The sequence below is a fragment of the Berghia stephanieae genome, chromosome 14, assembly GCF_034508935.2.
Source record: "Berghia stephanieae isolate SIO BIC M18660-M18661 chromosome 14, UCSD_Bste_1.3, whole genome shotgun sequence".
Taxonomy (NCBI): Eukaryota; Metazoa; Mollusca; class Gastropoda; order Nudibranchia; family Aeolidiidae; genus Berghia; species Berghia stephanieae.
Genome location: NC_088373.1, coordinates 9,360,010 through 9,373,926, shown reverse-complemented (window position 1 = coordinate 9,373,926; position 13,917 = coordinate 9,360,010). Strand labels below are relative to the sequence as shown.

The following is a 13,917-nucleotide window of genomic DNA, read 5'->3' as shown; positions in this document are numbered from 1 at the left end:
GCGGCTCACTCATGATAAATCGCCATCTTGCGTTTATGATTCACTGAGACTGAAGACCGTTTCAATTTTGGATTGGCTCTGTAAGAACTCCCACTCATTAATTTGTCTGATTTGTTTTATACAATATTACAATAATTAGGGTGACAACCGAATAGACATCGATGGCCTAAATGGCAAGGCCTTTACCTGACAATCGATCAGTTCGATTTGATTGATGTCGGTGTAACAATCGATTGCTTTCGATATTTAAAAAAAGAAATCACTTTAATTTTGATTCTCTTTTTAGCCGTTTCGATTCCTCGGCGGAAAAGCGCTCTCGTTTCAGTTAGGCCTATGGAATATTCGTTGGCCTTTAATGAAATGGACGATAATTTGCTGCTTGAAGAAATACATCCAGTTTAAACATGCAAACGGAAATTTGCCTTCAAAGACTTTCTTTTAAAAAACAATTTATTTTTCATCTAGACACATATTCATATCAATATCCGCGAACGTTGGAAACCCACCCTTCTTCACAAAAAAAAACAAAAACAAAACAAAACAATAATCAACTTCAAGCAGTAACGAAGTCGACGAATAACGGGACGCCTTCCGAAAGCTCCTACATGCTTTAGAGTCTAAATGGTATTAAGTATGGGGTTTGGGAGCAGGGTTGCCAGATTATTTTTCAACAAAATGCCAAGGGAAGACTCAAAAAATGCCAAAACACTCCAAAAAAAATGCCAAAGTCTGTTGACTCCCACCCCCACTAAGAAAACTAGTCACTTTTGATAGACAATTTACTATCATATCCTGGTGGCTTGCATGTTTTCTTTTCTTTTCTTTTTTTGAATTATACTAAATTTCCTGTTGGGGTATTTTTTTACCTACTGACTACTAAGTGGAGTGCTAAACCACTACACCACGGTTGAGAAAAGGTGTCATTTGAAGTATAATATACAAGAAAAGAAAATGCCAAATGAAAATGCCAAATGCCAAATGATTTTTCTAATGCCAAACGGTTTTCAAAAATGCCAGATTTTTGGAATCTGGCATTTAAAATGCCAAACTGGCAACCCTGTTTGGGAGGCCCTCCCAAACCCCCAAACTACTCTAGAACAAAAATACTGGGTATGGAGGAGCTTTCGGAGGGCCTCCCCGAATGACAAATACAAGAGTATTGTATTGTAATTTCATATTTTTTCTTCTCATTTTCACCACTCTGCTTTCTGCACTCTTATATTTCCTCTGCCAAAATCGCTGTTTGAGTTTGACAGAGAACAGAGAAGACAACGGTTAGCTCATGGAACACTTATGATCAACTATTAATTTTTAAAATTGTTAGATTAGACATTTTGCTGCATGAAAATAAAAAATGCACATTCATATTTGAAATTTGGTTGGCCAGCGTATTTTTGATTTTCTGACTAGTTTAGGTGTCGGTAATTATTTAGGCTTCGAATTATTTACCAGAGTGAATATTTTCTCGTTGGTCTGGGAATTTTTCCACACGCCAAAGTCAATGAGACCATAACAATTTTGGTTTTCCAGACTCATGTGTCATATAATTTTATATAAAAAAGATCATTTATTTAGCCTTGGTCAATGCGCTTCACCTGGGTGGGGTTCCTGGCGTCCCATAGTGGGCAGGGAGGCACTCAATGTGCATTCTATCCCTTTAAATCTTTTTACCAATTTGCTTTCTGTCTTTGTCTTGGAATGAGATTACTTGGTTTTGCTCTGGCTCTGGTCGTAGTGCTTGTCTAGGAGGGAAACAGTCAATAAAATGCATAGTTATTGTTTTGGGAGATTATATTTTTTTCCTTGTAAATCTGTTATTTATTGGTTATATTTGTTATTTTGAATGTATAATGTAAGCATTTGAAGTGTGTTCCTCCTCGTGGGGTTGTGTGCTGGTGTTTGGGTTAGACATTTAGGTAATCTCAAACTAAGTACATTGATAGCGTTGGAATCTACATAATAATAATAATAATAATAGATCTTTATTGTCCATAAATATGGCAATTTGTCATTTAGTTACACTTGTTATAACGTTAAATGATAACTGTAACATTGAACAGATATTTCACTCCTCTACTTATTTTCTCTCTCTTTCTCTCTCTCTCTCTCTCTCTCTCTCTCTCTTTCTCTCTCTCTCTCTCTCTCTCTCTCTCTCTCTCTCTCTCTCTCTCTCTCTCTCTCTCTCTCTCTCTCTCTCTCTCTCTCTCTCTTTAACACGTGCGATATACACAACATAAACATATTCATTTCGTTTTCAATTTGTTACAATTGTGGCAATTCGACACCAAAAATTATCATCATTATCAATTGGTCAGTTAATCTAACATTAAATAAATTAATCAGTTAATCAGTCAACTTATCAATCCTTGGTTTTGCTGTACCATATGAAATATGCAAAATTTTTATTGCTGATGGAACGAACGTTGATTTATACTTGTTAGTTCTACATTTAATCTGACAAAACCTTCTCCCAGATGGTAAAAGACTAAATTCATGGTATAAAATATGTTCCCTATTTGAACCATTCCCCTTCGTCTTACTATTTCCTCAAGTCCTTTTAATTGTACATCTAGAATCGTTTCACTATCCAATTTTCTTCCATTTTACTGGCGCTGATATGACTTAAATGTGTTGCAAGCACCGTAAAACCCTTAAACACAAAAGCAAAACAATGTGCTTCACAATCGCAATGCTTTATTCATTCCCTCCAACAGGCTATATATATAATGATATGGAACAAGTTTCCATTTCATACGAATTACAATTTGCCTGCATATTAATTCAGAAAAGTTATAGGGCCAGGAACTTGATAGTAACAAATGAAGTGAATAGAAAAGTGCCAGAAGACAATAATAGAGAATAAAAACTTTGCGGCAATGAGGATTTGAACCCAGGACTTGACTGTTATGGCAACTCCGCCTGGTGGAGATTGATACTCTACAATCAACACTGGATGTAGGGGCTATCAAAAGACCCTTCCCACCCCCCACCCCCAATTAAAAAAAACTTGATGGAATGATTGAAACGTTTATTAGACTAGTTTCAACAAAATTTCCAATGGTGTAAATAAATAAATGCGCTGTACGTTGATTGAATAACCCGGGACTCATAATATTAAAGTAAAAGATTAAAAGGTATCCATGTTAATAGCTTAAGTCAAAGCAACAAAAGATCTCGTGACCATTAAAATTAATCAGACATCAATTGGCATTTAAGATTTGTTCATAATTTTTTTCTGATTTAAAATACCGAAAGATGATTTGATAGATTAAAGGAAAAGGACAGGATAGGGGGAGGGGAATTGCATGTTTCGATGGACAGATTAGATAATCGTTTTCGATTCAGTTTCTTCGTTTTTATATGCTTGACAAAAACATAGCAGGAATTTGATTACAATTTGGCAAACATGATTATGATAAGAAAGTTATGGGGAAAAATTGCAATTTTATGTTCCAGTCATTATAAGAATAATTCAAATGAACGGCATTGTTTTTATACAGGGAGAAATACCTCATGGGGAAAGTTTCAAATGTTTTGGTGACGGATGAGGTGGTTGTGTAATTTGACATTGCATTATGATTGTATAATTTGACATTGTCACATTTAATTAAGCGCATAGGAAAAAAAACCAACCCAACAAATAAACTTTTGATACTTGAGCCTCAGCCAAAAATCAGATTGGTGACATAGTCACTATTCACATCAGATTGTTACGTATTATAATCAAATTCAATTCATTTGAATAACTTTTTACTTTACAAATAAGATTATATTGAGTCATGTTATTTAGTTTAAGAGTTAAAAGAAGTTTAAGAGGTTTAATTGCATAATTTCACAGTAATTTACATTGGTAGATGATAATTTATATTTAAAAAATTTAACCATCAAAACACTCTACATTGGAATCCTTATAAAAACCAACACCATAAGACAAAAAAGATTGGTCGACTTGTAGCAAGGTTGACTTTGTCCATTATCAGTGGAACACATATGTGACCCCTCATCTCAAAATGGTATTAAACCGGGATGATTAAGATGCTGAAAATGGAATTTGTAGCCAGAAATATCATACTTAAGTTGGGTTTTTATAATGCTTTATAGAGAAGAAGGAATATCATATTTTACTGTGCTAAATACCAACGTTTCATATTTTTGACCAGTTTAATTATAAATTGACTTTTTAGCATCTGGTCCATCCCAACATAATACCGTTTTGAGACAGAAGTTGACCTTAAAGTGTTGACTTAATGCAGATTCCACTGTATTCCATATAATATTGATAATTATATTATCGATTTTTAAAACCATGCTTGAGTTGGGAAATGATTGATATTTTAAATCAATCTTTCAACCACATTCTTTGTTTGATCTTGTTTTTGTTTTTTTGTCTTTTAAATTCTGAAGATACCAAATTCTTTTTATTTCTCAGAACTGATCGTGGATGACAGTGTGAAGTGGAATCCTGAATAAATACAAATCAGAAATTTGACCTAATTAATCCCTTAAAATGATGTCAGTTACTGCTGACGTCAAACCACCAGTGGAAAAGAGAGGTCGAAAGACTCGAAGTGTTGTGTGGTACTATTTCAATAGAAGTCCATCAGATCCTTATAGATCCACGTGTAAACTATGCAACTTGGTGTGCAACAATGCAACAAACACGACCAATCTTTTTGCTCATCTGCGAGTAAAACATCCTGAAGCATATGAGGAGGCAAAAAATCAGAAAGAAGCTGAAATGGAAAATAAACAAACCATCATTGTCAGCGCTTCTTCTCCAATCCTGGAAAAGCCTGAAAGAAAACCATCGTTGAGTACAGGAGTTTTCAAGGATAAATCTTTGAAACGGCCTCGAAGCGTTGTCTGGTATTACTTTGATAAAGATCCCACTGAACCATTGAAGGCGAAATGTAAAATTTGTGGTATGCTGTGCATGCACGGAACTAACACAACCAATCTTTTCAACCACCTTAAAGTAAAACACCCTTCAATCCACGACGAAGCCCGAGCCCAGAAGGATGTGGAAACTGATATCTATCAAGAAATGAAAGGGAATTATGGCTTCATATCAAAAGTCAGCCCTGCTTCTGATCACTCTCCTAAAAAAAGAGGTCGTCCACCAAAATTTAAAACGGATAACTCTGATTTTTCATCAAATAGCTTCACTCCGACTCTTACTCCATCCGGCTCGCTGAGTTCCTCTTTTACTCGTAGGATCTACGGATCATGCAAGTCTAGCCATAGTGTCAACAAACTTCTCATGAATATGATTGCTGCAAATCTGTTAACACCGTCCTTAGTTGAGATGAAAGGATTCAAAGAGTTTGTCAGAGCTTTGGACAGTCGCTACGAGTTGCCATCAAAGAAAACCATTCAAAAGACAATGATACCCGAACTGGCTGAAGAGACCAGGAGTAAAATCAAGCTGGAGGTTCACATTGCCAGTTATTTTACCTTGACGGTTGAAACTTGGACCTATAGGGAGTCACAGCACTGCATCACCATGATGGCCCATTTTATCAAGGAATCATGGGAACCTGCCAGTGTTGTCCTTGAAACGTTTGACTGCACAGAAAAAAATACAAGTAAGTTACAGTATTAGTATTTATAGTAATTTATTTGCAACACTGCTGATGGTATTCCTCGGATCCATGAAATCCCCAATTTTGGAGTCAGAGGAGGAATGTCATTTTTAAAAAGAATGGCATTTATCTATCCTAATCAAGTGTACTGTCAGTTAGAGTAGAGATGATGTGTCATGGAACAAATAGCTGCAGGTTTCCTACTCTCTAGAAGTTAGCTAGAGTATCAATGGTAGTTTATCATCTCAATTGCTCTAAAAGCAGGGGAGGGGGGGGGGGGGGGGGGGGAGTAAAAATGGACCTTAATAAAGGCAATGGTTCAATATTTTCCTCCTTTTTCACTTGTCGTCACACCAGCACTGAACCCGATAAGAGTATATTTTTGCTGCTCTGATACAATGTTTTAACATGCTTGATGTGCTTCACACGGCGAATAAAACTAACTTAATTTTTGACTCTTTAGTTTTTGCTTTGATCTTGCTGTATCCCCCGTGCCACCCACTGTGCATCTTCCCCTGTCGCCCATTCCACTCCCCTGATCACAGGCAAATCACTGATAACAGGAAACTTCACCTGTCACAAGTGATTAATTACCTGCACCTTCGTCAGTTGAAACAAGGGGAGGTAAGCGAGGTCCGAAAACAAGGGTGATATTGTCAAAAAATTCATAAGAAATGCACTCCTTACATCATTTAATACTGGAAACCTATGTGTCACACACAATTTCTTCTTATTTTTTTTAATATTTTAAATTTCTGGCGTAATTATATATATTTTTGTGAAGTGCCAATTGGATTATAAAGCAGATAAGAATATTTCAAATTAGTGAGTGAAATTGTTCTGTCCACCGTATATCATTGATTAAAATATTTTTAAAACAGGTTTTGTCACCATGAGGGTCATATTTTCTTACACCCTAAAATAATTCAATAAATTTGCAATTAGTATGTCCAAGAATTACGCTTAATTCACACGAAATAAAAAAGTTATGATTATTTAAAATATGGGCAATCCGTTGTGTGAAATAACATTATTATTTTTGGTTGAGTGATTTTATTTTTTTATATTAATTTTATTTGTGGTACTGAAATAATTTTTTTTTTTGTACTTCATACATGGATGGAACATTCTCTTGAAACTCAAATAATAAAACTAAATAATCTATGTAGACTTTGTGGCAAAAGATGTTTGAAAAGAGGAGGTGGGAGAAGCAATTTAAAAAGATAAAGAAAAAATTGCATGACATGAAAGAATGTAAAGAAAGTATCATCGGACCAGTTAGAAAAGCAATACAAAATGTTTTAGATCAGAATAAAATTGTCAGACAAGCATTTCACGGTGGCCACTTCATTGCCAATCACTGCCACAAATACATAAAGAAAGTAATATACAGACACCTTACAAAGACAGCTATACATGCAGTTAGTACAAACACCCAAAGAGACACCCTAATCACGAAAATAATTCAACAAGATCAAATATAATACTTTAAATGACAGCTACAGAGATGTACATAAATTAGTATCCCATTCAAATCCCATGTCATCAGAAGAAATTAAAAGAGCAGAGGAAGCCGTCGCAAGGTATTTGCAGAATTACAGAGAAGCATTCCCTCACTCAATTACCCCCAAATTACATATATTGGAAATGCACTGCATTGACTGGTTGAAGCGATATAAGATAGGGTTAGGATTCCATGGCTAGCAAGGTGGTCAACTGCTCCATTTTAGCATAGGGAAGATTGAAAAAAGAGCAGGAGGACTTCATAGTGAAAAAGCAAAATTGTCTTTCACAATGGAAACATCATTGCTTCAAGTTGAACCAGACGTCAGTACTTCATAAAGGCCCCTAATAATAATCCTAAATATTAGAATGATATCTCTCCTTTCTGGTTGGTGTTGAAAATAGATGAGAAACTATTGTTAAACTTGTTTATTTGTTTTCATAATGGTGTTGCATGCATTGTGATTAGACATGAAACTTTGTTAGTTGTGATGTGTGAAAAAAGAAGAGAGAGAGTGATAGAAATATTTCTTAGTAAATTTATTACTGACAATGTGATCGGGAACGTGACAGACCATAGAATTTATATTAATTAATGAAATATGTCATCAAGTGAATCGTATTCATAAGGAATGATTGGATATCAGTTTTATAAGACACACACTAACACGTACCTTCCAGTCATCACTGTGACTGGCTAATTTGTGGACAAGATACTGGTGGATTTGATAAGGAGTTACCACAATATCAAGACCTCTCACAGGACTGCCAGGTCTGAACAGACCATAAAACTTACATACACTTTTTCCTCATTCTCTTCTGCTTCTGATTATCCCAAAATTATTTGCCTGTACGGTGACTTATGCTATTTATTCACATGTTTCTTACCAATTATAGTTATGATCTTGCATTGAATTATAGTACAACTCATGGAGAGTGGCGTTGTAAAACCATTCGGTTCATAGCCATACAAATGGTATGACAATATTCTTTACATTATGAAGAACAAGAATATATGAATAAGAAAAAGTTACGTCAACGGATTATTGAGCAACGATTATTTGAAAATATCAATAAAATGCAGAATCGGAGAGAAAAAATACAGGTAGCAAAAATGCCGATGCTGGTAGCATGATGAGTCATCGACCTGTCACAACTTGATTAATTACCCTCCCACCGGTGGAGCGCTGGCTCAAACTAAAAGTTCGAGTTTTAGTCGCCGTGTTCAGCAGGACATTAGAACTGAATTTCCCTTGCTGACATTAGGGAACTAATTATGAACGGAGGCACGCTCTATTACAATGTCCAACTCTGTATACACTGCCAGGTACTCATTCACACCCTATCGGTCACTGACCCACAGGGAATAAAACTAACATAATTTTTGACTCTTTAGTTTTTGCTTTGATCTTGCTGTATCCCCTGTGCCACCCACTGTGCATCTTCCCCTGTCGCCCATTCCACTCCCCTGATCACAGGCAAATCACTGATAACAGGGAACTTCACCTGTCACAAGTGATTAATTACCTGCACCTTCGTCAGTTGAAACAAGGGGAGGTAAGCGAGGTACGAAAACAAGGGTGATATTGTCAAAAAATGATTAAGAAATGCACTCCTTACATCATTTAATACTGGAAACCTATGTGTCACACACAATTTCTTCTCTGTTTTTTTTTTATATTTTAAATTTCTGTCGTAACTATATATATTTTTGTGAAGTGCCAATTGGATTATAAAGCAGATAAGAATATTTCAAATTAGTGAGTGAAATTGTTCTGTCCACCGTATATCATTGATTAAAATATTTTTAAAACATGTTTTGTCACCATGAGGGTCATATTTTCTTACACCCTAAAATAATTCAATAAATTTGCAATTAGTATGTTCATGAAGTACGCTTAATTCACACGAAATAAAAAAGTTATGATTATTTAAAATCTGGGCAATCCGTTGTGTGAAATAACAGTATTATTTTTGGTTGAGTGATTTTATTTTTTTATATTAATTTTATTTGTGGTACTGAAATAATTTGTTTTTGTACTACAGACATGGATGGAATATTCTCTTGAAACTCATATAACAAAACTAAATAATCTATGTAGACTTTGTGGCAAAAGATGTTTGAAAAGAGGAGTTGGGAGAAGCAACTTAAAAAGATAAAGAAAAAATTGTAAGACATGAAAGAATGTAAAGAAAGTATCATCGGACACCTTACAAAGACAGCTATACATGCAGTTAGTACAAACACCCAAAGAGACACCCAAATCACGAAAATAATTCAACTTGAGATCAAATATAATACTTTAAATGACAGCTACAGAGATGTACATGCATTAGTATCACATTCAAATCCCATGTCGTCAGAGGAAATTGAAAGAGCAGAGGAAGCCGTCATAAGGTATTTGCAGAATTACAGAGAAGCATTCCCTGACTCAATTACCCCCCAATTACATATATTGGAAATGCACTGCATTGACTGGTTGAAGCGATATAAGATAGGGTCAGGATTCCATGGCGAGCAGAGTGGTGAACTGCTCCATTCTAGCATAGGGAAGATTGAAAAAAGAGCAGGAGGATTTCGAAGCGAAAAAGCAAAATTGTCTTTCACAATGGAAACATCATTGCTTCAAGTTGAACCAGACGTCAGTAGTCACTTCATAAGGGCCCCGAATAATAATCCTAAATATTAGAATGATATCTCTCCTTTCTGGTTGGTGTTGAAAATAGATGAGACACTATTGTTAAACTTGTTTATTTGTTTTCATAATGGTGTTGCGTGCATTGTGATTAGACATGAAACTTTGTTAGTTATGATGTGTGAAAATAGAAGAGAGAGTGATAGAAATATTTCTAAGTAAATTTATTACTGACATTGTGATCGGGAACGTGACAGACCATAGTATTTATATTATTAAATAATGAAATATGTCATCAAGTGAATCTTATTCATAAGGAATGATTGGATATCAGTTTTATAAGACACACACTAACACGTACCTTCCAGTCATCACTGTGACTGGCTAATTTGTGGACAGATACTGGTGGATTTGATAAGGAGTTACCACAATATAAAGACTTCTCACAAGGCTGCCAGGTCTGAACAGGCCATAAAACTTACATACACTTTTTCCTCTTTCTCTCCTGCTTCTGATTATCCCAAAATTATTTGCCTGTACGGTGACTTATGCTATTTATTCACATGTTTCTTACCAATTTTAGTTATGATCTTGCATTGAATTATAGTACAACTCATGGAGAGTGGCGTTACAAAACCATTAGGTTCATAGCCATACAAATGGTTACAAAACCATTAGGTTCATAGCCATACAAATGGTATGACAATATTCTTTACATTATGAAGAACAAGAATATATGAATAAGAAAAAGTTACGTCAACGGATTATTGAGCAACGATTATTTGAAAATATCAATAAAATGGAGAATCGGAGAGAAAAAATACAGGTAGCGAAAATGCCGATGCCGGTAGCATGATGAGTCATCGACCTGTCACAACTTGATTAATTACCCTCCCACTGGTGGAGCGCTGGCTCAAACTAAAAGTTCGAGTTTTAGTCGCCATGGACCATGCTAAACATTGCTTAACTAGTCATAAGTTGAGATGCCATACTGCCATACTTATTAATAATAATAATGATAAACATTTATACCGCAAATCTACCCCTAAATGAACAAAGGGCTCTGAGAGCATAAAAACTAGAACTTTTATATAGTGCAATATCCACTAAATGTGCTCATAGTGCTTTACAAATGGTCCCTGACCAACAGCAACACATAACATGTAGAACGAGACATGATACCTGTTAAGCAATATTGCAATTTTTTTCTGATGGAGACAACGCTGTTAACGGCCAGTTCCTCATTTTACACCTGAGTACGGTGAGAGAATGTGAGTAAAGAGCCTTTTCCAAGGAATCAACTATGTGCAGAGCGGTGCTCAAACCCAGGCCTTCCAATCCGAAATCGATTGTCATACCACAAGACCACATAGCTGCATATTAGCCATTGATGTATTATATATATTTTGAAGGTTTCTAAACATTGTATGCGAGCATTGTATCCGAGTTCCACAGTATTAGTATTATTCAATCACAGCCAATTTCAATAATTCATACTTTTCTCCTTTATTTCCCTTTAGGTGAAAATATAGCATTGGAGATGAAGAGAATAACAGATGAGTGGGGCATCAATGAAAAAATCATCTCCGTTATTTCAGACAATTCTGAAAACATTTTGACAATGGCAATACTTAACAACGGTTGGGAAAATATGGCCTGCTTTGGCCAGATGCTAAACAGTGTGATTTTAACTTCCTTGGAGTCGGTAGCGGAAATATCTCGCATTCAAAAGAAAACCAGTGAAGTGGTCGCCTACTTTGAAAAAAACATGAAAGCATCAGATACATTGATGTCTGTACAACAGCACCACAGTCTACCAGAGCATAGATTGAAACAGGAAGTGGTTAATAGATGGAATTCCACGTTTCACATGATGGAGCGAATGGTGGAACAATATGAAGCTGTCAACACCGTGCTCTGTTATTTAGGAAAAGACAACATGTGTTTGTGCGACGATGAAGTCGAGCTCATGCGCTTAGTTATACAAGTGCTGCAACCGTTCGAATCAGCCTCCAAGGAACTATTCACAGATGAATATGCAGCCATGTCAAAGGTCATTCCTTTAACTACCCTGTTGCAGCAAGTGACGGCTACAACCAACCCCAACACAGATTCCCTTGAAACTCTTGATCCTCAGGCTGCTTTGAGGAATGCACTTCTACAGCAAATGCAGGTTCAATTTGTCAACTTGGAAAGTAACTACACACTTGCTGTCACTACCCTCCTCGACCCAAGATTCAAGCATCACGCATTCACAGACCAGTCAGCATTAGATTTAGCCCAAAATAGACTGTTACAGGAAATTATTAGTACAGCTACCTCGACTAACCCTGAGTCATCAGTGGAATCGAACCCCAATCCTAACGTCATTTCCACAACAACGGTCAACAACAACAACACCAGTGGTGGAAGCATTTCCATCTGGAACATGTTTGACCAAAAGGTCTCCCAAGCAGGTGCTCAAAAGACAACGTCATCAGAAGCAGATAACGAAAGCCGTCGCTACTTCAAGGAGGCCATCATCTCTCGCTGCTCCAACCCTCTTCAATGGTGGAAGCTGAATCAGGTTCAGTTTCCCCATCTCAAACTTCTAGCCCAGAAATATTTGTGTATCCCGGCCAATTCCATGTCCTCATCCAGGCTGTTCACGAAAAAAGCTGAGGAGTTTGAACTGAGACGGAATCAAATCAAGCCCAGCAATGTGCACACCATGGTGTTCTTGTCTTCCAATGTTTAGCTTAATAATAATATCATTACGCAACCCAGCACCATAAACCGAATGTGTCAGGGTGATTTAAATTCTCAATAAATTGATGTTGTATTCAAAAATGTTAAAACTTAGCTTAAAATTCTGGTTTATTGAGCAAAATTGACTTCGTTTTATTTTAAATGTTTTGTTTTTTTGGCTCACTCCTACATAACATCGCTTTAAGGTGTTGGGTCATATATGTGTAACTACCAAAGCTTAATTGACCCTTTACATATGGTATTTCATCTTACTTATAGTCTCACCATACTTGTATCTCACAATTTTTATCACCGATAGGATAATAACAGCAACATCGCATAGCTCTTGTTGCTGTCTTGGTGAAAGCACAGCTGTGCTCCAGGCCTGTCAACCATTTTGAAATTTCGATAACAAGCATTTTTTGTTCCAAAAACGCGAATAAAAGAAAATTTACAAGCATATGGAAAATTGATACAGATCAAAATGTGACACCATACCTTGAAATACAGTCTTGTCTCTCCAATCCGAACACCTCCGTTCCCAACATTTTTTCCGGATTACAGAGACATCCAGATAGTGGAATCAATCCCTCAATAAATGTACAAATAAAGAAGAAAAAAATCTGTCCCCCCAGGCAACCTGTCTGGATAATAGAGACATCCGGATTGTGGAGTTTCGGATTAGAGAGACATGACTGTAGTTTGATTTTCTTGTAATTTGACATTCAATGGATAAGGGAGGTCCCGATAGCTCAGTCGGTAGAGCACTCCCTTCACAAGCAAAGTGACTGAGATCGATTCCAGGTGAAGTCGCGATTTCTTTTTTTCCCAACCCCCCTGTCCACCCAACAGTGGATTAGGTAGCTGGACCTGTTAAATCTGGTGGAAAGTACTTTGCGATAGACTCGTGTCCTATCCTAGGGGCATCTAGCATTTGCTATCGTCCATTTCACGCTATAGAAACCGGGATAAACTCCGGCTCCATGGGCCTCATACCTCATGGCTCTGAAGAACCACAGTCCATAAGGAATATTTCATGGTTGGCTGAGACAGCTGATTTGAATTGTGATTGAATGGGACAGGCCGAAGAAGTCATTCAGAGCCATTTGACCCATGGAGCCTGACTCTATCGATCCCGGTTTCTATACCGTGAAACGGGACAATAGCAATTGCTTATTAACCGTTGGATAGGACGCTAGTCTATTGCAAAGTGCTTTCTGCCAGATCTAATAAACCCAGCTGCCCAATCACTGCTGGGTGGACAAAGGAGGGGGGGGGGGTGGTGGGTGTCAGAGAAAAATCATGACTGCACGTTGGATCGATCACAGTCCCTTTGCGTTTGAAGCGAGGGCTCTACCAACTTGAGCTATTGGGACCCCTTTTAGGACAGGCCTGGATCTGTTGAATGATATCAATGCCTGACTGTTCCTTGCTAGAACCAGAATGCTCTACATTTGAGCACAGTTTCC

At 36.8% G+C, this 13,917-nt stretch overlaps 1 protein-coding gene across 2 annotated transcripts; it reads left to right on the top strand.

Moving 5' to 3' along the window:
- On the top strand, positions 1-13,070 carry LOC144960160 (E3 SUMO-protein ligase ZBED1-like). Of its 2 annotated transcripts, none has more exons than XM_078893167.1 (3): positions 1-80; positions 4,430-5,585; positions 11,242-13,070. In XM_078893167.1, exons 2-3 carry the CDS (start codon positions 4,508-4,510, stop codon positions 12,456-12,458), a joined length of 2,295 nt encoding a protein of 764 aa, XP_078749293.1. In that variant the 5' UTR covers positions 1-80; positions 4,430-4,507; the 3' UTR covers positions 12,459-13,070. The 2 variants fall into 2 exon arrangements, with proteins under 2 accessions (XP_078749293.1, XP_078749294.1); XM_078893168.1 differs by lacking the exon at positions 1-80 and adding an exon at positions 1,069-1,166.
- Positions 13,071-13,917: the final 847 nt, after the last annotated feature.